Source organism: Drosophila navojoa, chromosome 5 (assembly GCF_054131105.1).
Source record: "Drosophila navojoa isolate 15081-1374.11 chromosome 5, UAZ_NAV_1.0, whole genome shotgun sequence".
NCBI classification, from domain to species: Eukaryota; Metazoa; Arthropoda; class Insecta; order Diptera; family Drosophilidae; genus Drosophila; species Drosophila navojoa.
The window spans coordinates 16,212,756-16,239,001 of NC_142893.1; the positions used below are offsets into that span (position 1 = coordinate 16,212,756).

A 26,246-nucleotide genomic window follows, 5' to 3' on the forward strand; every position below is an offset into this window, starting at 1 on the left:
TCAAGATAAATAAAAAAAAATAGGAAAAATTATTATTCAATATTAAATACAAAAATAAAGAAAACAAATTAAAAATTTAAATAAAGAAATTCACATAAAAAAAAAATTTTAAAAAGTAAATACAAAAATAAAGAAAAAAATTAAATATTATATTAGGAAATACACCTAAGAAATAAAATACCAAACGAAAGAAAATTAAATACAAACAAAGAAAAAAATTCAAAATTAAATAAGGAAATACATAAATAAATAAAAATAAAATACCAAAAAAAAACCTATTTTAAATAAGTTGTTAACTAAGTTAAATAAGTTATCTAAACAAGCCGATTATTTTGGACAACCAAACATGGATGTTTCATGCTGCACTAACACAAAATATTTAATTTGCCCTCATATAACGCTACTAAAATAACTGTTTGCATCTGAAACATTTTTCAACGTATTTTGAAGTATTTCCACAAAAGTTTTTGGCTTGTGGCTACGATTGCAACACCTGTTTTGGGCCACGCAAGTGTGGCTAATACGACAGACTATGCTTGTTATTAAAAGCGTTAATATATTTGTTTTGCCGCTCTACGCGAATTTAGCTAAGGCGAACTAATGCAATCAAGAGCGTAAACAATGTTAACCAAATTAGGAGCATGCTAAAAGCAAAGAACATGCAAATACAGCTGGCTTAGCAAGGGAGTGAGCGACTAGAAAATGCCCGGAAGTAAGGAAAATGAGAGAATGAAATGTGAAAAAAGGATTGGGAATTGGTAAAGTAAAGAGAGGCGAGAAAGTTGATAACTGGAAACTAAGGAATATGAGAAGTAGAGAGAAAGCCGACTAGGAGATTCAGGGAAACTAAGGAATATGCGCTTAAAATAGATGAATCGATAAAGGGAAAATTTATATTTTCTATTTATATATACTTAATATACAGTATAGTTAAAGTTCTTTTAGCCTTGAGATGAACTGAAATAACTAGAGTTGATATAAATTCAAAGAGATTTCTCAAGAGCTAAATATGTGAGAGATCGATATGCTGTAAAGATATATTTGAAAAGAATCATTCTCTAGTCTCTAGATTTAAAGATCTTTAGATTTATATCATGTTGGCTCGTGCTTTTGATGAAAATGAGCTGGTCAAAGGCTTCTTCTGTTTGTTAACAATTCAATTATTCCTCCAGTTCCCATTTCCAATACCCACACACAAAAAATGAACCAAAAGCATCTGCCAACTTGTGAAATTGATCAGAAAATGTGATTTGATCAATATTCCGTCAAGCTTCCCACGAGTTCTAAATTAGTCGCCGATAAAAAATGTGCCATGATTCATACTTAACGCCACAAGCATTAACTATATTTAGTAGTATACGTCTATATACATAAATACATTTTTGTTTTATACCAATGCCCTGGCAGCTGACCAAAGCTGGCTGCTACGGCCAACAGGTGGGCATCCGATCGAGCTGCTCAGTGAGCAATTAGCTGGCATGAGATCTGCTCGCTATTATTATGAATATGTATGAATTGCTTTTATAAACGAACTGCCAACCCCAACAGCTACATTTATACCTGTGTACATGCCCACTATACTACATACGATTAACTATCGACAAAGAAGAGGAAGAAACAAGCAAACACACACACACACACACAAATACATGCAGCAGACACAGGTATAAATTTAACACGTAAAAAATTAGATAAATTTGCATAGAAATTGCAATGAACCTTAGCTCAAAAGTGGCAGATCAAGCAGAGGACAAAGACGAAGCTGAAGCTGAAGAAACAAGGTAATAATAACAACAACAACAACAGCAGCTACAGCGAACAACTAGCAGGTGGTAACAGGTTAACAGCTAACACTGACTAACAACGGAGAGAGAATTCGGTGTGATTGGCATCCATTTGCTTAAGGAAACTATATAAAACATGTTAATAATAAGACTGAAATTAATTTTCATTGAATATATTATAGCTTAATAATTTATTTTAATAAAATGTTAAGTAAACTTTCTAAAATTTATAAATATTTTATTTTAATATACATAATTGTAATAAAACTGTATAATATTTGTTCTGATATAATTTTATAATTTATTTTAATAAAATTTTAAATAATATGTATATAATTTATTATATTAAAATTTGATATTTTTTTAAAGTATAATTATAAACAAACTGTATAAATTTTGTAATGTTATAATTTTAAAATTTATTTAAATAAAATGTTAAATAAACAATATATAATTTATTATATTAAAATTCGATAATATATTATAATTTAATTATAAATAAGCTGTCAGTCTTTCATTATAATATTGTAATTTATTTGAATATCATTTTAAATAAACAGTGTATTTTATTAAATTTTAAAAATTCTATTTTAACTTCTAATAATTAATAAAAAATAAATTAAATTAATTTTGATCAACTTCAATTGACTTATTAATGTAATAAATTTGATTATGTAATCAACTGTTAACACAATTCACTGTATTAATAAATAGAAAGCCTGCTTAAATTGTGTTGTTAAAGACAACTTAATTATAATTAATTTATGCATAAAATATTATCTTGATCCAACTAAGCTTACAGCTGCCTGATCGATTAAGTTATTGAATTAGCTAATGAAGATTTCTTTACAAATTTCCTTTTATGTATAGCCGACATTTTGCTAACCCTTTGCCAAAAACGCTGCTTTACTATTGATATTTTAAAAGATTAAAGCATAAATTATATACGACACTATTATTTGGCTGAAAAACAGCTCAAATATTTTTTAGATGGAATAACCAGCTAGTTAGTTTCTCTTTGAAGTTGATTCTCGTCTCTTATTATAATAATAAATGTTAACTTATGACTACAGACAGTTTCTTAGATAGAGCAATAATGTTGTTAAATATTGAGAGGAATTGAATAAATATTTAGTAAAACTCATGCTTTGTTGATTTAATAAATATTTATAGAAGAAAGTAGAAAAAATATATATTATAAATTTTAAAACATTTAGTTAATTCATTTTCTATCAATTTTATATATTTTTTATTTTGAAAAAAGAAGAAATATATTATTATAAATTTAAAAATATTGAAAATTAAATGAATTAAAAATATATGACCTTTAAATAAAAATTATATTTAATTTATTGTCGCCAACTCAAGCTGCATTTTTGCTGACTAGTGTTGCGTGTTGCATGAAAACTTGCTGTGGTTGTTGTAATTATTAGCAAGTCTCTGTAACCCGTAGCTGACAAACGACATAAAATACTTACAAGTGCATATGAAGCAGGTCCAAATGCGGCAAACGGGTATACGCGACTAAAGGATGAAGGTTAAGAAAGGAAATAGAAAATATATGAGAAGAAATTCAAATTGGCTAAAAAGAGAGTGAGCGAGAGAGAGAAAGAGTGAGAGAGCGAGTGTTTAACTAACTTTGCCAAAGCCAAGCCACTTCTCTGCACTAATTGAGCGAGCATTCAAAATGGGACAGCAAATATGTAGATAGAGTTTTTATTTTAACCACTTTAGCCAGCTACTGTTGGCTATTTTATGCATTTGCCAGTTAAGATACGAATTTTGAGTTTCTTCTTTATGAAACTCTATATATCTATATATACATATATACATATATTATATATGAGTATATTCATGTATGGTTTTTTTTTCTTCTTTCTTTCTGTTTTGTGTTTGCTTTATTTATAGCACAGAAATTTTTGTAGCAAGTTTGCCGCCCGTTGCCGTCTTAAAAAGCGCAATCGAGCAACAGAGTTATTAATGCTTGGAATTTTCATAATCGAAACAAGTTTTCAACCGGCAGCCAACCAGGCAAGGAAGCACGCGCGTTTACTAATGCAGACCCCCAGGTTCCAGACTTCACATCTCTCGGCTCTTGGCTCTCGACTCTCTGTTCGTTGATCGTAGTAGATGTTGCTGCTGTTGCTGTTGTTGTTGTTGCTGTTGTTGTTTTAATAACTAACGCCTCTTGGTTGCAAAAGTCAAGCTGGCAAAGTCAGTGAAGACGGGGCGCAGAGAGGTAGAGTTATGGCAGGCAAAAGCAAACGCCTTGCGCGAACAGGTGAAGCGTTTAACCGTACGTCGGCGGACTCAGAGTCAAACGATCGACCATACCCATGGCACCCATGGGCCGAGCACGAGCACAAGACGAGCGAGGAGACGCGAGGGCCGCGGGGCAGGTACGAGGCCAATTGACTTGGTTGCAACCCGTTGGACTTTGTCTGGTTAGTGGCTCGGGCATTGGTAGCGGTTGCTGCCTTCTTTACTTTTTGCAGTCAGTGATATATATTTATTGCAAGCGTGCGCTTATTCGAGAGAAGAAGAAGCACTTGATTCGAAATAATATTTGAATACAATTTCTATTATATTGCATGTATGCAGAGAGAACTGATTGATGTGTTATCTGATTGGCCGACTGACTGACTGATTGAGTAGCTGATTGAATAGTTGATGGACTGGCTAACCGACTCTACTTGATTGACTGATTGATTGACTTAGTCACTGAGCTGAGGAACTGACTGACTTACTTACTGGCTAACTGATTGATCTGACTGATGGACTTACTAGCTGATGGACAGCTTCTTAACTAGTTAACTTGGCTTGGACTTACTGTTTAAGTGATCGATTGACACCAACTTAATTAATTAATTAATTGATTGATTGACTATCAGGTTTATTGACTGACTTAATGAATATTAGAAGCTAGATGGTTTGCTTGCTGATTGATTGATAGTTAATTAGCTGAGTGCCTGACTGATTCTGATTGAGCCTATGGCTGATTGATTGAACTGTTTAACTATTTTCTTGATTGATTGAATGTTTAAGGCAATGATTGATCGACTGACTCACTGATTGATTAGCTGATTGACTAATTGTCAGACTTACGAAATGAAGCACTTGCTGACTGACTGATTGATCTACTCTGACACACTGATTGACTGAACGACAATCTTTCAAAGACTGACTCGAGTCTAGCATACTGATCCAGCGTATTGATTGAATGGATATTGTCTGATTGCATTCCTGATTGATTATTTCTTCAGAAATGCAAATTCCTAATAATTGATACAGTAATTATTAGCCAGAAGAGTGTTATGAGAATTTATATTTGTCATAGGGGAATAAATATAAAGCAAAGTGACATCGTGAATTTGCTGTAAAAACAATCAGGTATTAATCAATAAAGTAATGTTTATTTTAAATATACATACATTATTCAGAGCTGCAAAGAGAAAATTAGAATAGATGTAATCGTGCCTTTCATACGTATGCAAAATATGAGTATATTCAGGTTTTACAGTCATATGACAAGAGAAGCAACAAACGCATTCGCAACGCCGTCGGCTTTCACTCACGTTGGATGCCACGACGGCTCAGAACGTCAAAGGGCAGCGGCAGCGGCAGAGAGATAGAGACAGAGACAGAGACAGTGACAGAGAGAGAGAGAGAGTCAAGCTGCAGGTAGCCCCAGTGCACAGAGAGCGGCCAAATTAACCTGCTCGACATCAACAGCAAAAGCAAAAGCAAAAGCTGTAATTTGCTTAAAAGCAGCTAACAAATAAAGGGTTTCAATGGCTCTGGCCAAAGACAGAACGGCAGAGAGACAGACAGAGAGACATACAGATAATGAATCGAGAATGAGGGCTATGACTTTAACTGGACTGCAGCGAAGAACTGGAATTGAGACTGGCAAGAGCCGCGGGCAGCGGATCAGTGACAAGTGTATATATGCCATGCCGACAGCTGCCGCATTTTTGACTGCATCACAGAATCATCTTCATTTTCAGCAGCTATGCATCCTGGCTACCCTCGTAGACTTTGTTTTTTTTTTGCTTTTTAATTAAGTACTTGTTGATTTTAGACTTGATGCATGGCGACGTTTTAGGTCTGGGCTAGAGAGTCAGCGCAAAGCTTAGCTCATTACACTGCACTACAAGACAACAGCAGCAGCTATAGTATGTGTATATAGATGTATGAGTTCATAGTCTAGTCAAAGGTCAAACAGTTAAAAACGCATCATTTCGAGTGTCTAAAAGCTTGAACTCAAGGCAAATTACAGTTGCAAGTTAACTCAGCTCTCACTCTCTCTATATATATTTGTCTAAGTTTTCTAGATTATGTGACCGAGCTGCACAAGTATTTCATAATATTCTAGGCAAATCTACAGTACCTAGCATGAAAAGGCAAGACATTGTGCAATTACAGATAAGATTGGGTTCAGCTATAGCACGGTAATAAATTGATGTATTTCATGGCTGTCATTAAATGATAATGGTCATGGCTCTAGATTGGCTTGTCATTTATTTATTGCCCTTTTCATAGAATGTCCAAGAAATGGTAGCTATAGGGAGACATTGGATTTGTTTTATAGATAGACTTTGTGTATAATAGAGATAGGTTCTACATATTCTAGACTAATGTCTGTCATGAATGAGATTATCCTGCAGCTAATATGAATATAATAAAATAAAACCAAGTCACGTCATATATAAAATATAGATATTATTCGGCTGCATTCTGTATTTAGAATATAGAAATATATTAAATCTATTTTAAATTAAAAATTTAATTTACAAATTTTCGTTTCTATTTTATCTTAAAATAATTTGAAAAAAATAGACCTGAAAATAATTTCCTTTATCAAAATCAACAATTGATAAAAAATAAAAAATAATAAATAAATATTAAATATGTCTTGTTTAAGAGTTTATTAATAAATTTATTAAATAATTAAATTTATTAAGAAAATAATAATAATATTATTTATAATAATATTATATTCAAATATGTCTTGTTTAAGAATTTATTAATTGTTTCAAAGTAAATCTCAAAATTCATAATTGAATTAATAAATTATAATTCATTTGTAAACATTTATCAGAATTTATTCCTGGTACTTGCAATAAATTTGTAATACTTAGATTTATCAGAAATTAAATTCGATTTTAAGAACACAGCCCTCAGTTGTCGATTTTATCGTTTAATGGTTCCACTGAACTAATTATTCACTCTCTCTCTCTCTTTCTCTCTCTCTACCTCTTCTCTTTTGTTTCTTTCGATTGGCAAAGAAATCTCGTCTCAATGTATACTATGGGGTCACAAGTGTGATTAGGCGCCCGAGCGTAGCGCTGATTTCAAAACCAAATCAATTGAGGGCCTTTGTGAGTGGGGGTGAGCAGTCGAGCAGAGTTGACCAAACATTAGGCAAAAATCCATTAAACTGAAACACGCACACTATGGAGCCTGAGGCAAGTGCTGGTGATAAATGCCCGAAGGCCTTCAAGCGCAACGTCGATAAGCTCGAGCCGCTGCAGTCGAACCCTAGCAAGTAGAACCGAACATTTTGGGGTCTTATCAACGACGACGACCGAGAAAAGGAATTTTATTCATGAAATTTATTTTACAGCACGCAGGCCTTGGAACCGTCGAACAGGTTTATGTGTATATAGAAAGAACTTTCGTTTCGTTTATGTGGGCAGCGAGCGTGCTTCAAGCTCGCACGAGAGCGCTCTCATGGGGAGTACTTGACTAGGGGATATCATATAGCAATACCAAATTCATACCAAAAAGTAATTAAATTCCTTCTGGATGGTAGTGCTATAATACATTTGCCTTACTCTAACTATGCTCTTCAACTGGTTCATTATAATCGATCTTTGTCATAATATGAGATATATATATATTTAATATATCTTGTGGTCAAGTCCGAGCACCCTCTTTTCTTTTATTAAAGTATTTCTGGATTGTTGGAAATGGGGTCTTACAATGCACACGCTCCTAAATAATGATCGTGACCACTTAAGAGGAGGTTACGATAATCATAAGGTGTGAAAAATTTATGAATGCTCGCCGCAAATTTCAAGCATGCAAGCCAAGGTAAGAGGGAGCAAATGGAACAATAGCTCTTAAATTAAAGAAGAACTAATCCATCAGTTAAGACTAATATATATAAGGAAGTAGAGTTGGCGCTGTCTCTCTCTCTCTCTCTCTCTCTCTCTCTCTCTCTCTCTGTTTTGTGTGCTCACTTAAGACATCAAATTGTTGAAGTGCCATAAATGTCAGTTTTGCAGTTGCAAATGCGAAACGCTACTAAATCAATGCAAGCAATTGAGCGAGCGAATGGGCTAGGCTTTTCGACCACAACAGATTTATGGCCTGTTAAGATCGGTTAAGAGCTGCAACAAAAGATATAACACGCCCGATATCTCGTACCCTTGCCGAGCAACAGCAAAACTCGAGCAACAGCAACAAAAAAGCTAAAGCAACCACAACAACAACAACAACAAATACCAAAGAACATAAACAAGCAACGAACGCGCCACATGACCAAAAAAGGATTCAGCATCAGCTCCAAGTTCATAAATAAAAGATGGCAAGCCGAGCGAGCGCCTAAAAGGCAAAACAATGGATCGCCGCCGAAAGCGAAGCCCATTTGTTGCCTGAACTCAAATATGCAGACGTGACTTATTTAGGACAAATTGTTTGATTTACGTTTTATTAAAGGAGCAACAAAAACAAAAGCATAAAAGCTTTAAGACATGTAGCAGAACAAGTAGAATGCAATGTGCGCTGCCCAATTAATCAGGAAATGTAGCAATCGATACTTGATATTACTCTGAGTGAATATAGAGATCGGAGTTAGGTAGAGTTGGCTTAGGAGATGTACAGGCAGCAATCGTTAGGTGATATTACTCTGAGTGAGTCTAGAGAACGGAGCTAGCTAGAGGGAGCTTAAAGGAGATCTAAACATGTATAGACAGCAGTCAATAGACGTGAGTAAAGAAATCAGAGTCAGGCAGAGGGAACTGGAGAGAGATCAGAGGATGCTGTGACAGCAATCGATAGATGTTATTACTATGAGTGTGTATAGAGATTAGAAGCAGAGGGAGCTTGAAAGATTTACAAACAGCAATCGATAGTTGTAATTACTCAGAGTAAATCTTTTGGAGTTATGCAGAGGGAGCTTGAAGATCGAAATATGTAGAGACAGCAATCGATAGACGTGAGTATTGAGATCGGAGTCAGGCAGAGGGAACATGAAAGAGATCAGACTCTAAGTGTGTATAGAGATTAGAGGCAGAGAGAGCTTGGGAAATGTACGTGCAGCAATCGATAGACGATATAGCTCTGAGTAGAGATCAGAATTAAGGAGAGGAGGTGTCTAGGAAATCAAAGGATGGACAGTTTTTCTTTGTATTTGTTTTGCTATATTTTAAAAGCTTCCATAAAAACAAATATAGCCGACGTTTAAAAATAAAAACACTTCCGAATATAATAAAACTACATTCAGCATATTCATAAATATTTTTTCCGATTTGCTCACAAATAGATTTTAACAACTGATTGACTTGATTGAGTATTGATGCTGATATGTACTCTGTACGCTCGGCCATGAGTTTTGACGTCTGCTTTATTTTAACAAAATAATGCTAGTCATAATACTGGAAGCCCTTCTTAGCATACATGAACAAGGAAACAGCTGTTCAAACTTAGATTTAGCCTTGACTAAGTATATGCTTCCGGCCCATATTCTTACCTTAGTCTGAGACCCTGAGCTAGACAAGAGGTCGAACAGCCTTTGATGTGTGATAACTGTTTGGCACTCAAGATACTTTTACACTGAAGGCAAACAGCGTCAGAGTTTGTCTACTTTGGTCTGGTGAAGCATAAGCGCTTAGCTGGTCATTCGACACCTTCTAGCCGGACTGCAGCTAGCCCGGCTAAATAGCATGCATATCACTGCCGGCCTGGCCAATGAAGCGTTACTGTTTGACTAAATCCACCAAAGCATAAGTTGAAATATGCATAAACATATATACATGCATATGTATGTATGTGTGTAAGGATGTTGGGCTCGCCTGGCTGACTGGCTGGATTTTCTAGGAGCGGGGATTTCCTGACAGCGATCGCTGCCAAGAGACAACGACAATCGATAGGCATCGATGAGGGTGCCAAGTGGAATTCATGAGCCATTCAAATTTATGTTGTGTGTGTGTTTTTTTTTCTCCCCTGTTTCTTTGTTTCTACTTTAATCGTTTAGTTTTTTCGTTCTTGAATACATAATTTCTGTGACCGCTGACTGTGTGACACACTTAGCCGTGACGCTCGTCTTGGATGCTGGGATTGGTTTCGGCTCAGGGTTCGGTCGTCGCTTAAAATGCTCGCTGGGCATAATTAAAATTTATGACCAATGCGCTTTCAGTCAATTCATTAGCCGCCTTCTAGTCGCGGCTTAATTAAAAAGTTTCATAAATTTTCAACTCAAATCATATACGCACCTGTTGCGCTATCGATAAAATCTAGATAGAAATGAGTGTGTATGTGTGTGAGTGAATGGCATAAAATGCTGGAATTAAGCATTATATTATCTGATTATGTTTTTGGTAGAGCTTTGCTTGATACAAGTATAAAATATATGCTAAGTTGATGCTAAAGCAGTTTCAATTAAAAATCTTTTTATTGATAGTTTTTGGCAGTAAAGTTTTGTCAACCGAGAGATGAATCAGAGCCGACTTCTGCAGCATAGAGCCAGTCAAAATAGCCATAGATAAATGAAAATAATGATCCAATTTAGTCTGAAGTATTCCAAGCTTGCCTAGAGTGCTTTCCCAGTACTCAACTAGAAGAAGAAATGGAAAGAGCTGCTCAAGCTGATCTGAATTTATTTATCTATGATCGATATCATATAAATACAAAAGTTATCGATTATTTTAATGCAAATTGAAACCTGGCATACTGTAACGGAATTTAACTCTAAAGTTTTCAGGTTTAACCCTTTATAGCTTTGGGTCTTTGGCTATAAATCATGAGCATATCCTGCTCAGCCTAAGCAGTCATATCAAACGAAGCTTTCAAAGGCCGCACGATGCATTGAGTTTTAATGAGAGGCAAAGCAACATTAATGACTATACATAGTATACATGTATGTATATATAGGTAAGCACAGTCGAAGTCCCTACTCAGGGACACAGTATAGCTCGCTCCATACGTGATTAGCATGCCAAGAGCGAAGAGCGAGGCAAGTCTGACTGCGAACAGTTGACAGTTGTCAAATCCACTTACGCTCTTCATGCTAAACACTTTGTGACGAGCCTGCTGAAGGATTTATTTAAGTGCAGACAGAGCGACAGGCAGACCACGAGACTAATAAGTGCGGCCAGGCATACATATAAATGAAACACACATATGTATGTATGTGGGTACACTTGTTCCCAAAAGAGATAACTGCAACCAGAACTGACAGCTGCTGTTGTTTGGGTACCTGTTGTTCGCCTGTTTATGGGAGAATGTTAATGAAATGTTTATAGTTCAATATAGGAAACGTTTTCAACTAGCTTTGAGAGCCAAAGAACAAAGCATATAACCAAACAACCTAAAAAAAAAAAAAACCAGCTGCACAAACCAACTAAATTCAATTCACTTGTCAGCCGAAAAATAAAAGAAAATGAAGTTCAGTTAAGACGAAGCTAAAATACACTTTAAACCCACATCCAAAAAAATCAAATAAATAAATAAATTATTTAAAGTTGTAAGAAATTTTATGCAAATATAAATTTGTTAATCTTTTTTGAGTTTTCCAGGCCGAGTTAAAAGTTCTACAGGGCATTCAGTCATAAAAGGCATTGGCATTGACTGCAGGCAATACAGCCAACAGCCAGATGCCAACTGTTTCAATAAGGCTAAAGTAAATTGAAGGTTTTTATTTCTCTGCTAAATGTTCAGCTGTTTTCTGGACCCGGGCTTCAACTCTTCTGAACTGCCAGCTGTACTTTTAGCCACATATTGACACAACACAACCGTCGGCGGCGAGAAACTAGTTTTCTTTACAATTTTTTTCTCGAATTATTCTTGAATTGCGCGTGGCATTCAAAATAAAAACGAAATAAAGTCACTTAAGTATAAAATAATGTTTAATTAATTTAATGGGAATTTATTATTGTTTTGTCAAAGCAAAAGAAATCCTAAAAAATTTAAGCAATAGAAAGATGATTTCGATTAGGATATGCTACAATTGAGCAGAGCTCAAACTAAATTTCTTATTTAGGACTGACTCCTGTGAAGATCTAACAATTTATTTTAATTTTGTACGCCTTATAAGTTGATTAATAATAAGCGAATAAACATCGAAGTGAATCGATTTGTATAATAGATAGATAAATGGATCGAATGATACAAAATTACCGATTTTCAATTTACTTTCCATAGAGTATAGAGATAATTATAGTATATGCACTTGAAGATACCCTAATTTGAGAAACAGAAACTAGCTATGTGCATTAAAAAAAATGAGGGAGTATAAATAGTAGTAGTAGTCATTGTAGTAACATAAGGAGTAGTAGGAAGAGTATTAGTAGTAGGAATAATAGGAGTAGTGGTAGGAATAGTAATAGCAGTAGGAATAGTAGTAGTAGTAGGAATAGTAGTAATAGTAGGAATAGTAGTAGTAGTAGTAGGAATAGTAGTAGCAGTAAGAATAGTAGTAGTAGTAGGAATAGTAGTAGTAGTAAGAATAGTAGCAGTAGTAGCAATAGTAATAGTAACAGTAGTAAGAATAGTAGCAGTAGTAGCAATAGTAGTAGTAGTAGGAGTAGTGGTAATAATAGTAACAGTAGTAAGAATAGTAGCAGTAGTAGCAATAGTAGTAGTAGTAGGAGTAGTAGTAATAATAGTAACAGTAGTAAGAATAGTAGCAGTAGTAACAATAATAGTAGTAGTAGGAGTAGTAGTAATAATAGTAACAGTAGTAAGAATAGTAGCAGTAGTAACAATAATAGTAGTAGTAGGAGTAGTAGTAATAGTAGTGGTAGTAGTAGTAGGAGCTTTAATAATGGTAGTAGTAGTAGGAGCTTTAATAATGGTAGTAGTAGTAGGAGTAGTTGTAATAGTAGTGACAGTAAGAGTTGTAATAGGAGTATTAGTAGTAGTAGAAAAAGGAATAGAAGTAATAGTAGTAGGAGCTGTACTGTTTCTGCCGAAAAAAAAACTATTAATACTCTATGACTAGCATTGTCCAACAATCAGTATACCTGCTGGCTGACAAATTGCAGCAGGGTATAGAAAATACATCTGTGAAATAATTTCACACTATGAGTGGAAATCCGTCAGCCTTGTTGGCATTTGACTTTGACAATTGATGGCCCGCACATTTGTCTTTCACTTGTTGCGCTTTTTGTTAGCCAAGTTCCCCTTTATGGCCAACTTCCCGTTTCGTGAGTATTCGTGTTGCTTTTGCTGTTTGCCGTATGCCGTATGCCGTATGCTGCTTGCTGCTTGCTGTTTGTTGTTTGCTGTTTACTGTTCACTGTTTGCCTTTGCATTTGATTTTGGCTTTGGTTTTTGCTTTTACTCTGCACTTGGCCACATTGTCTGGCTGCGACGGCCTTTTGAAGTGGGCCCGTTTTGACAAATGTGTGTCATTGCTGGCTGGGACCATCAAAGAGGCGATCGATCGTTGATTCGTTTGATTTTGATTTCTGTTGTGGCAAGATTTATATACACCTATATATATATGTATATGTATATGTATATACATTGACAGTTGATGGAACAAACGTAAACGGTAAATCGTGGTTGAAGTGAACGGCATGTGGGACTCGATGAGATGCACGATCTGCTCAATACAAAACGTACAAAAGGTGAATCGGCAAACAATTAAATGCTCGCCTGTTCAGAGAGAACCCAGAAACCCAACTAGTTTAAATGACTCTGCAAAGCCGTTAGAGATCTATTCGACTGCCTTTGTAACCAAGAAGCTATTTAGAGTAAACGGATTGCCGTCGATTCTTAACAACTTGAAAACGATCAGCGCTAAATTATTTCATCGAATGCTTTATATAGCTTGAATAGTTAAATGACTAACTGTTGAAAGTTTTCATTCTATGGTATATATATGTAATGGGTATGGAATACTTTATTTATAAAAGTTTCTTTTATGCAGATTTTCAAGCAACTCATGGGCTGACTCATATAAGCAATAGATCTGCTCGGTCTAACTCAATTTTCTATTCAGATTATGCTTTAGATTATAATTAAATGGAAGATATATAACAAAATGAATCGCTTTATGATGTTTTAATAATAATCCCGATAACTATAAGTCTAATAATAGTTTGATCATCTTATATAAATCTATGATATCTTGTGCCAAGATATTAAAGATCACTAAAATAGATCTAGGAATAGAGTAAAATACCAAACTATATTCTATATTTACTTAACTTCTAAAAACTCTTTTAACAACAACTAGAACACCTAAAAGTACACTCCATAAAAGAGTGTTTAATAATCTGAGTAATTCCAGGTCTGTCATGCACACATTGATATCTTTTGGTCAATTTCGACAATCTTATCAACTGTTTTCAATTGTGTTTTGGCAGTAAGCGAGTAAAGAACCGTGTGGGATTTTTTTCATGGGATAACTAATCTATATCAATTCGACCTGTTACTCCCGCAAGAAGAGCGTTAAATTTCCAGGAAGTGAGCTACAATCTAATCAGTGTCAAAAGAAAATGATTCATTGCTCATTGTGTTGGGTCCATAACTATAAAGTGGACAGTGCGAATAATTGACTATTTAGTCAAAGTGGTTCGATTGAACGAGAATTATTGACATGGGAGTACTGCAGATTGTGTTGTCGCTGCTGCTCGTGAGCGTGGCCACCGCTGAGGTAGCGACAGTGTATAAGAAGTATCCTGCCAACTGCAAGGATGCCAAGGCCAAGAAGAATGGCATCTACAAGATACAGCTAAATGGCGGCCAGCCCTTCGAGGTCTACTGCGATGCGACGCTCAATGGCACCGGCTGGCTGGTCATTCAGCGCCGTGTCGATGCGAGACTCAACTTCTTCCGCAATTGGTCCTCGTATCAGCAGGGCTTTGGCGAGCTGGACGGCAGCTTCTTCATTGGCCTGGACAAGCTGAATGCTCTAACTGTGCACCAGCGCAACGAACTCTATGTTCACCTGGAGGACTTTCAAGGCCAGACCCGCTTCGCCAAGTACAATGCCTTTGCCATTGGCAACGAGGCGAATCTCTATGGCCTAAATACTCTGGGCAGCTATTCCGGCACGGCTGGCGATGCGCTCAGGTATCAGCAGTACTCGAAGTTCAGCACCTTCGATCGCGACAATGACAACAGCACCAGCAACTGCGCTGCTCAGTTCTCAGGTGCCTGGTGGTATAACAGCTGTATGTACAGGTAATACATGATATATCTATATAAATCATCATGTATATATGTATATATCTCTAATTTCTCCAGCAATCTGAATGGCGAGTACTTGGGCGGCGAGTACGGAAACGATCTGGCTGGGCGTGGCGTCTGCTGGGTCCAGTGGCTGGGCGTTAACTATTCGTACAAGCGAGTGCAGATGATGATACGTCCACTGAAATAGATAATACGCAGATAATGCCCAACAACTTTGACTGCCATAGATCTTGTGATCCAGGGGAAAATGTGTTTAGGTTTTGATGTAGGATCATTTGGTGCGCTGACAGCTGCTCCAGTCACGATCTGTAAATTCCGCATAACTTTGTCAAAATGTTCGCTCCCGACAGTTTGTCGGAGCCGACCGAAAATAGAAACTCTTAATTGCGAGTATTACGTTGAAAATGATACCAATAAACACAGAGCCCGAACGACAAAAACTAAAGAAAAAATATCTCTTTTGGACACAAAATTAGAACAAAATGCGACGTCTTCACGCACTAAATGTCTTATGCTTGTACTATATGAATCTGTATTTGTATCTGTGTATCTGTGTATGTGTGTCTGCTTAACAATATTCACTGTGGCGACAGCTAAGAAATTCTATAAAAAAAAAAAAAAGAAGAAATAGCCACGAATGTCTAGAACAATATTTGAGCGAACATTTTGAAACAACATTTCCAAAAAACTCACACGGCCACAGACCATGGCAGCGACAAAGACATTTTCATTACTCATGCGTCCCTTAGGCGAAAGGGTATTTCGAATCTTGAACAAATTGCCGCAGAGCCAAGAGTTGATCGGCTACTGAAAAATGTTGAATATGGCTTTAGAGAGATGTTACACATAAATGGGGAATGTGCAATGGATGTACACCTAAAGTGTTGTAGGGTATTTAGTATAGCATTACAATTTTTACTTAGAATAGTGTAATCCACTAAAAATGTACTTAGATATACTGAAAAATATAGTGAAATAACTACTCAAATATAAAAGAATATACTATAAAGGTGTTGGAAATATACTGAAATACATGCTGAATATCCACTTTGAAATATACTAAAAGTAATTAATTATATTCCATATTCTATATTCCATTCCAATATTTTCCAATATTACCAATATTTTTGTTCTATATTCTATATTCTATATTCTATATTCTATATTCTATATTCTATATTCTATATTCTATATTCTATATTCTATATTCTATATTCTATATTCTATATTCTATATTCTATATTCTATATTCTATATTCTATATTCTATATTCTATATTCCATATTCCATATTCCATATTCTATATTCCATATTTCATATTTCATATTTCATATTTCATATTCCATATTCCATATTCCATATACCATATTCCATATTCCATATTCCATATTCCATATTCCATATTCCATATTCCATATTCCATATTCCATATTCCATATTCCATATTTCATATTACTTATCATATTCATCATCATCGAGAAAGAGCATTCAAAGTGCGTCAACAACTCCGTTTTCTCTGCAGCTCTCAGCTTTTGTCGTTTTAATTTCACCAGGAAGTGTGGAAATATTTGAGCAACGCGCCTCATTTCAAAACCCATCAACGGCGACACGGAGGCAGCAAGAACCTCGGCACAATTTTCATCATTTCAGTCAAAGAAATTAAGATTTTTGATGCCTCCCCAAGCGGAGTAGCGAAGAGTGTCTGACTGCCAGAGTGTGTGTGTAGGTGTGCGTAGGTGTCTCACTCTCACTCTGCATATGTGTGTGTGTGTATGTGGCGCTGTCAACTGCTGTTGAAAGATTTTCATGTCGCTGTTTCCATGCCGCCTGCCAGCAGGCGACAGACACGAAATTCTTGAAAAACATTTTTAAAACATTGCCATTTTTTTTTTTTCAAATATTTTTAATTTTTTTTTTATTTTTCTCTCTCTATATATATATATATTTTTTTTTTTTTTGCTTGTTGCCTTCGCACGTAAAAGATTTAGCAATAGCAATGAATTTAGTTAATTTATGGCATTATTAATGACATTTTGAAATATTAACAGAAAATAAGAAAAGAGCGCGACATTTTCTTTAACTACATTTTCTTTTTTTAAATACAAATATAAATCTATTTCTCTTTTTATTTTTTTTTCGCCTTTCTTTTAAAGTCATGTGAGCGCCGTATTAAAAAAAAGAATGGATATATATATGTATAATGTTTGATATCCGTTCTTTTTTCTTGTATTTGTGTGTGTGTGATTGGAATTAGCATATGAATATTTTAAACAATGGGAATTTCACTGGGTCACTCAGTTAGCCATCGATAAACATATTTTACTCGCCGTATAGCTAGGCCAAAGCAATAAATATGCAGAATAGTTTGACATTTCTGAATGGCACGAGCTAATCAACCTGCATAAAATGCAAATAGCTAAACAAAACAAATACCAAAAAAAAAATAATAAAAAAAATGTTAAAAATGAAATGTAAAAAACAAAAACAAATTTACGATTCAATCAATAGAATCGATCAGGGTCTTTTGGAAATGCTATAAAAATGTTAAAGCTCCTCTTGAATTTCTTTAGTAGCTTGGTATATTTTCATACAATTGTATAGGGTATTAAAATGCTGTCATAAAATGTGATACGCATCAAGTTAATGCCATCAAAAATAGACTCGATCTATATTCTAACAATTGAGTTAATTTTGCCAAAGTTTATTTTAGTTTCGGATTAACCAAGTATAGATATATATCGGGTTGTATTAATAGTATTGTATTACTATAACAAAAGACTTAGAAATTGTCTATAAATTTGATTGGTTGTGGAGATAAAAGTTTGGTTTTTCTACATGCGTTTTGACAGTTAAGTTTTTATGTTTTTCTCTCTTCTTGCGATCTTATCTTTACCAAATTAAAAATATATTTTATAGCTCTGCTAAACGTTAAATTTTGACAGTATGGTGTTAGTTATCTACAATATGATTTGATTCGAAATTGCCATTAAAACTATATATGGATAAATATGTAAATTGTGTATGAGGCTTTATATTAAAGTGTATAAAATAATAAAGATTAGGGGAAAAGAGTTTGAGGCAGCATGATCAATATCAAGAAGCATAAAAATTCCAGAGAAAAATTTAAAATTGAGCTAAGGCCGTGAGGTATATTTTTCTATCTGCCTGTTTCCAGAGAAAGCTAGAAATATAGTCCGAAAGTCAGAGTATTCCGTAGTCACTCCTATCCGCATTGCCTAATATTTTGGTGTATCTTTAACTGCTTTAGTTAATGCCACTAAACGAGCGACACAAAAGAAATTTACATTCACACACAAGAACAAAGTTTGGCATATTTTGCATAAATTTATTTGGCTTTGGGTCGCGCCGTTCGGTTCCGATGGCCCATGGCAACCCAGCATATTCATTCATTCATTATATGCTATAGCATTCATATGGACTGTCGTTTAGAGATTTGACAAAAAACTTTCAGTTCTAATCAAAAATTCCATAAGTGCTGCCGGAACAGATAACCTGCGCCTGTTATTGAGACGTTTAATTAATGCTATGCGAGATGAGATTTCGAATTTGTTCAATTCATTTAAATAAAGCAACAACACAAATTTAATACTGTTATATATTTATTCAACTATATAATCAAAAGCAAATCGACTGCGTGTGCACATTCTTGGCAAACAACTTTGATCCCATTAAATATATAGATTTAGATTCTCAAAATATGCTGATTAAATATATTTAGGGATGGAAAATACCATTCATCTTTATAAAGCTAGAATATAGGCGTAAAAAAACCTTGCTTTATATTTATGTAATTTAAATATTTTAAATATACGTCTTTAATGTAATCAATTTACTGAAGTTACATAATTTCAAAATATATTTTGTTATATTTGTATAATTTATGACCGAAGTGATATTTAAAAGCATCTGACATTTTTATTGGCCCCAAAAACGTATCCATGAATTTCAATGTCAAAAACAACTAAATAATTTCATTTAATTATACACACACACACACACACAAAATCTCTAGATTAAAATTCGCTCTACAATGAAACTAAAAAATAATTCACCGCGAGCTTGTCATTCATATTTTTGGATTGACTGGTCTGCAAAACATAAATCATATTTTTAACAACATTAAATTTAAATAATATTTCATTTATATATGTATACACTAAACATTTTAGAACGAAATTTATTAATAAATTAAAATTAAATTGAAACTTTTTTTAAAATCATAAACATTTAAAAGTTAGGTAAACAACATAAAAGTAATTAGTAATAAAAGCAAATTTACAAACAAACCTATTTGATTAATATTTTTTTTATTTAATTATATAAACTTTTTTTAGGCTTGGCTCGTGTTTTTACTATCTCTTTCTTTCTCTCTCTTTCTCTCTCTCTCTCTCTCTCTCTCTCTCTCTCTCTCTCTCTCTCTCTCCCCATCTGTCTTTCTCCTCCCCCTCCCATCTATCCATCTCTCTCTCTTATTCGATCTTAAGCGCATGAACAATGTCATCAAAAAGCAGCAGCACCAACAACAATAGCAACCTCCATAATCTTAGTCAATTAAAATCATTCGTATGCATATATAATTTGCATAAAATCACCTGAACATTAAATATTTATTTGCAGCTTATTCTATGAAATGCTCATAAAGTTCAAGATAAGCGCCAAGCCGGAGTTTTTTCTTTTTTAATGTGAAACGAGACCGAACTTGAAATAAGATAAAACAACACTGAGAGAAAATTGGACAAAATCAAAATAAATATTAACGAGAATTCTACAATCAAAATATATGTGAAAAAAAATTTTAACTAAATATAATTTAAACTTTTTATTAATTATGTATTTTAATTATTTAATTTACTATATATTAAATGTTTTACATGCAAGACAAATCAACAATTAAAATAGTTAGTCTATCGTTTCATTTTTTATTTGTATAATACTTCCATATTTAAATTTTATACCCATAATAAAACCTTATTTATCCCTTTTTATGGCTGCAGGGTATATCTACATTCATACATAAAAGATCCATGACTCTAACTTATGGGCGTCTCCAATAAAACTCAACTGATTTGCATAAATCAACCAAAAAATATTCAAACTCTTTTACATTTTTAATGAAGCAAAAAAAAATGGTGGAAGAACATTTTCGTGTACTCCTCTTTTATCGTCTATGACTTTTGTCGATTCATGTTTGTCATAAACATAAATTTTATGACGTTAAGTTAAAAATTGTGTCGCCGATTAAATGTTAATTAAAATGCCGGTAAATTGATTTTAGAGTGCTCGGTAATTTATTAATGGAATTCAAATAAACGCATGTTTATCATAATATATGAAATACATTAACATAAGTTTTAGAAAGTAAATGATGCACTGTACGGAAAAGAGAATTGCATTTAAATATTTGAATTTCAATTTTTAAACTAAGCCCGCTAGGCAATTGTTGATAATCAATGCTGAGCTAACAGTGCTGTAAAGCGCTAAATACTGTTGGCGATGTTAAAAAACTGTCGATATTTATATATCGATATGTAGTCAAAACAAAACATATTGGACAGTCACAGGTTGACATTCAAATGTAACTATATTATTATTATTACTTTTATTATCTTGGATTTGCAAATGTGCAAAATATATATAATGGATATTCAGCTGAATTTTCAATGATTTTATATAAAAATCTTATTATTTAAATAACAGTTCTCGTTGATTTCTATGCCATGATGATGGTGATGCTAGTAACGTAAATTTCAGAACTGCTATATATAAGCCATTAAAATTGGTTTGCTAATCTAGGTTTGAATTTATATAAATTACCCCACCAATTAAGTTGTAAAATTAAATAAAAGTGCTAACTAATTTATATTAATATTTAATTCTGTCAGTGGCTCGAAACAGGAATGTTTATACGTTTACAGTCGACTTGCTGCTGTTAACTAACATTGGAACAAAATGTTAATTTTTCTGATGCCGAAAACATATGTTTGACGAAGAAGAATCAGGGACTTAATTTATCAACACACGATGGAGGACCCTTTGAAGCCCAAGCCAGTGCCGCTGGCAGCGGAGACAGTATTGTGGTTCGAGTTTCTCCTAGATCCCAATAAAATCACAGAGCATTTGCAATGCAAAAATCCCGGTACGTGGATACTGTGAAATTTGATCCAAACTTTGCAGATCTAACATTGGCCACTAAATTCTTGCAGAACCCAGCGCCGTGGAGCTCATCATGCAGTTCATCAGCATGACGCCGGACACAGCAATAGCGTCCACTGTGGTGACGCCGGGAAGCGACTTGCAAAATATAAGTGGCGCGAGCGTCGGCGCCAATGCCACCACCCCAGCGGCCTCCGCGGCACTCAATGTACCGCTCCTAACACAGCAGCAGCAACAACAGCAGCAGTTGCAGTTGACACGGAAACAGTTGGCCCTCAAGATCCTGGAGCTAAAGGTGGCCACCTGGCTGAGATGGGATTTGGATGCACTGGAGAAGGGTTTGCCCGTGATAATGCAGCTGGGTCTACTGCGTGATCTGTGCACCATTAGCTATGGCCGCATCGTCAGCATTCCTTTTCACAGTGATTTCGATCTAAAGATTTGTATGCTCCCTCGAGATTCTGAATATAAGGCTTGTTTCATAGCATTCTTTATTGCAGCGCCCACGGGCAATGAGCGTGCGGCGCGCTTTGCCCTCACCATCTACCACAGGATGGTACTGCGGCTGCAGCTCATCAAAGACAGCGCACTGAAGAGTCCACGGTCCATGTAAGTCCTAAATATTCATATTTTGAGTACCTTTATATTGAGGGAGTTTCTCTTGAGTAGGTTTCAGACCGTTGATCAGCTGCAGCAGTTTTTGGACACACCCACCCAGCCTTCCATCGAATATCTCGAGCAGTTGTGCTCGCCGGCGGCAGCCAGCAAGCCTTTCTATGTGTTTCACTACGACAGCTTTGTGGCGCTGCAGTGCGACACGCTGAGCACGGCTCAGAACTATGACCTGATGCACCTGATTACGCCCCAAGAGCTGCGCGCTCAGCTGCAGTTTGAGCTGGCCCATTACTACCTCCACACCAAGCAGTACGTGCTGGCCCGAGAGGCGGCGGCTGCTTGCAACGCGAGTCTGCAGGCAATTCCCGCCGGTGCGACGCGTTACTTTTGCCACGTTCGCGCCGAGGAGCTGGAGGGGCTGCTGCAGGCCTGCGGAATCAGTGCGCAGCAGCAAACGCTATTGGAGCGCTTTCACCAATCCCTGCTGAACAGCTATGCGGACATTATCCCCATACTGCGGCAAGACAATCGCGCACGCGAAATTCCGCTGGTGAGCCGGCGTAACGTCGAGCTGGACATTGAGGGAGCCATCTCAACGGGGCTGCTCAAGGAGATGCCTCAGCAGCTGCTGCTGCATGTGGCCGCCCTGAATGTGGTGCGCACCGTCTTCGAGTGGGGCAACATATTTGGCAGCGTCGAGTACTTTGAGAAGTATCACGATCTGGACTACATGCCGCCCATCATGGAGGCAATGCAGGACGCGCTGACATACTGCAGCCATGCGGAGCAGTCGGCTCTCAAACATTTTCTCATCGACTGTGTGCTGCACCAGCAGCAGAAACAGCAGATGGAGCAGAGTCGACAGCTGCTGCACACGCTGCGCGGCATGGCTATCTTCTCCAGTGAGGAGCTGGTCGACTTGGAAGAGCAGCTGGTGCAGGCATCGCTGCCAGTGCTGAGCAATTCATTGGCCACACTCAACGATTGGATTTGCCACTCCAAGAGTGAGTCACAGCTATAACTGTAAAGTCGATCTCTTTTTAATCCCAACTCATTTTATTGCTCTCAGTGAACCGCGTCGACGTGGCCGCTCTGGAGCGCCAGCTGATTAGCTGCACCAATGCGAATAGCGTGCGCATACTGCTGGTGAAACTGTGCGGCACGGCACCTGGCAAGCCGCTGTGGGCCATCAATCCCAGCTGGGATGTGCCGCAGCCGCTGAAGGCGTTGATCATGGCGATGCCCGTTAGCTTTCTGCAAGACTTCAGCTATGTGCTGCTGGGCAAAGCGCGTGAGCTGGCAACACGTGGCAGCTACATTGACGCCGTATCCATGCTGAGTGTGCTCAAGTCTGAGACGCAGCGCCAGGAGCTGGGCAGCAGCACACAGCTGATGTGCAAGCTGATAACGTGGGAGATCCTGCACATACAGATTACACAGTGCCTGGACGAATGGCATCAGAAGCCACTCGACTTGCAAGCGCTCGGCACGCGCTGCAAGCAGTGTCTGGGCGCATTGCAGGCGGGCGACTCCATGATGCCAAGACTGGAGATCCTGGAGAGCTGCGCCATCATGCTACTTAATCTAACCGACTTTCCGCCACTTCTTTACCTCGACAAACGGGCACAGCAGCTGGAGTTGCCGCTGGCCTTTGCGGCCACCTTCATTGAAATGGAAAAGATGAAGGGCCCCAAGAAAGTGTGCCGCGATGCCTGGGAACTGATGCTCAGCATGTTCCTCAATGTGCCCAAGCGGGCGGCAGCCGCCGGCGCCGGCATCGGCGCCAGCAGCGCGCTCCAAGCCTTCCTGCAGCGTGTGCGGCATCAGAGTGTCTTCGGACTGGCCATATCCATGCTCGGCAAAATGCACAACATACTGAAGGACGATCCCAATCACGATCTGAACTGCGAATACATGCAGCTCTGGCCCACCAGCATTAACAAGTTAGTCCACATAAATTCCACATAAGTATATATAAGTAACTCACCTCTGATGCATCTTTCCAGCCCGAATGGTTACAGCCTGCGCAGTGTTTCTGAGACGCTGCAGTGGCTGCTCTCGGAGGCGCTCAGCTATTATCCGCAGACGGTCTCGTGGCTGAAGATGAAGGGTGATCTGGAGCTGGCCATTGGCAACAATGAGTCCGCGATGCGGTGCTATGTCAACGCCCTGGTCACCGGCACCGACTACTGCACCATGCCGCTGCAGCGGAATGTGGCCGATGACTATGTCATTAGGAAGATGATTAGGTGTGCGGCCAATCTGGGCTGCCACATGCAGGCCACCGTGCTCTGTCAGTTTCTCGATGAGATCGACTATGGTATCGTCTTCAAGAATCTCACCGAGAAGTGCTCCAATTTCACAGATGCCATGGATGCCTACTACAGCTGCATATGGGACACGACGCTGCTCGAGTTTATTGTCAATCTCCATGCCAAGCGAGGCGAGCACAGTCGCAAGCTGGAGGCGGTAAGCTTGAATGCCACAAATAATTCAAGTAATTCTTTGCTAATCCGGATTTTGATTTCACTTTGCAGATCTCAATGATGGGCACCTTGGAGCTGAATGCCAACAACAATGAGGAGATCAAACGAGAGAGCGCCATGGTTCGCAAATCACGCTTCTTGCGCGCCCTGGCCAAGCAGTATTTGCTGTAGTTGTGGGCGAGGATGCCGCCTGATCCTCGCTAGAAACTACACCCACAGCACACCCACATCCACATCCACGACCAAGCCCACTTCGAAGACCAATTAGAGTTTAAGCTTCAAGAGTTTTTGTAATTGTACGACGGTTAGTTTCTAGGCTTAAAGTGTTAGCAATATGATTTTGTGGTTAAATTAAAGAAATTTGTATTTTTTTCGTTGGGAAATGTTTGTTATCTTAGATTACTTTGGTCTCCTGCCCCGAGCAGCACCGCTGCCGCCACTTGTCTTCGCCTTCTTATTGTTCGCACTCTTCTTGATCTCCTCGGCCTTGCGCTTGGCCGCAGCTGTGGCGTTGGGCGAACTGGGCAGTGCTTTGAAGAAGCTATCGAGTCGCACCTGCGTCTGTGACTGCTTGGACTTGAGCAGCTTTCTGGCACCATTGCGCACGCGCTCTTCGTTGAACTGGCGGTCCCCGCAGAGGAATTGCACCAGGCCATCCTCGTCGGGAGCCGTCCATTTCAGATCAATGGTGCTCGCGTCTGTTACTTCTGGCTCTACAAACAGCTCGCGCGCTCTTTTATAGTTCCAATTCTCTGGCACTATATATTTGTTAGTGTCAATGTTCTCCAATATGGTCTCAATGTCTCGATAGGTTTTGATGAGCTCTATGGCGCGCTTGGGTCCGATGCCCTTGATGCTGTCGCAGTAATCACAGCCCATGAGGATGCACAGATCGATAAACTCCTTGCTCGTTAGTTCCAGGCCCTGCAGCACCTTGTCGTAGCTGAACTCTTTGACGGGCATCTTACGCGCTTCGCTGTACGTCAGGTAGCGGAGTAGCTTGCACGATCCGAAGGTTAGTGCGTCCATATCTTCCGTTGCCGTAGCATACACCTTGCCTGCCTTGACCAGAGCAGCACACTGGGCCTCAGCCTCGCATGGCGCATCCACGTATGGAACACCCATGAGCTTAAGCAGCTCTTTGGCTTCGTTCGAGTGCTCCTTGGTGACACGCACTAAGCGACGATTGAATTTCTCTATCTCCGCCTCGTCGCCAGCGTCGGTGGCCACTTTGAGTGCCTTTTCAGCCTCCTCGCGTCGCTCGGCGCGCTTGGCAAGCTCACCAGCCTTCAAATCTGGCGGCTTTCCATCGAAGACGTAAACCGGCTTAATGCCATTGTCGAGCAGACGAATGGTTCGATAGAACATGCCCATCAGATGTGAGGTTGGATCGCCGTTAACAGTAGCCAGCTGGGCGCCCTCGGAGCGAACCGCAATTAGAAATTGATACAAACACATGCTAGCATCAATGGCAACTTTGCGACCTGCAAAATATTATTTAATTAACTTTCAATACCAGAAGCCGGCGAGCCAAGCTTACCAAAAAAGTTTTTTATTTCACTTTCACGTATTGCAAGTGGCGCCAAATCTGCTATAAGCTTTGAAAGACCTAAAATTCCCATTACAACCGTTTATTGTCCGTTGATCGGCTTTCTTAATTTGTTTATAAATATGATTTCGCCAGATGAGTGCACTACGCGCGCTTTTCGTTGCAAATGTTGTGCACGCGTCTCCTTGTGAGTGTCAATTAACTGCAACTGTA

The 26,246-nt window shown here is 37.7% G+C and overlaps 3 protein-coding genes across 3 annotated transcripts; 2 read left to right on the forward strand and 1 right to left on the reverse strand.

Moving 5' to 3' along the window:
• Positions 1–14,464: 14,464 nt before the first annotated feature.
• On the forward strand, positions 14,465–16,082 carry LOC115564373 (ficolin-2). The gene is made up of 2 exons (XM_030388608.2): positions 14,465–15,200; positions 15,264–16,082. Exons 1-2 carry the CDS (start codon positions 14,614–14,616, stop codon positions 15,394–15,396), a joined length of 720 nt encoding a protein of 239 aa, XP_030244468.2. The 5' UTR covers positions 14,465–14,613; the 3' UTR covers positions 15,397–16,082.
• A 5,050-nt stretch (positions 16,083–21,132) lies between these two features.
• Positions 21,133–25,969, forward strand: IntS8 (integrator complex subunit 8). Its single transcript, XM_089262193.1, has 7 exons — positions 21,133–21,366; positions 21,434–21,826; positions 21,884–21,992; positions 22,050–23,002; positions 23,068–23,941; positions 24,005–24,467; positions 24,536–25,969. Exons 1-7 carry the CDS (start codon positions 21,252–21,254, stop codon positions 24,653–24,655), a joined length of 3,027 nt encoding a protein of 1,008 aa, XP_089118319.1. The 5' UTR covers positions 21,133–21,251; the 3' UTR covers positions 24,656–25,969.
• Positions 24,755–26,241, reverse strand: Fen1 (Flap structure-specific endonuclease 1). The gene is made up of 2 exons (XM_030388607.2): positions 26,025–26,241; positions 24,755–25,968 (listed from the first exon to the last, which is right to left on the reverse strand). The coding sequence occupies exons 1-2, from the start codon at positions 26,104–26,106 to the stop codon at positions 24,884–24,886; spliced, it is 1,167 nt and encodes a 388-aa protein (XP_030244467.2). The 5' UTR covers positions 26,107–26,241; the 3' UTR covers positions 24,755–24,883.
• Between the last annotated feature and the right edge of the window lie 5 nt (positions 26,242–26,246).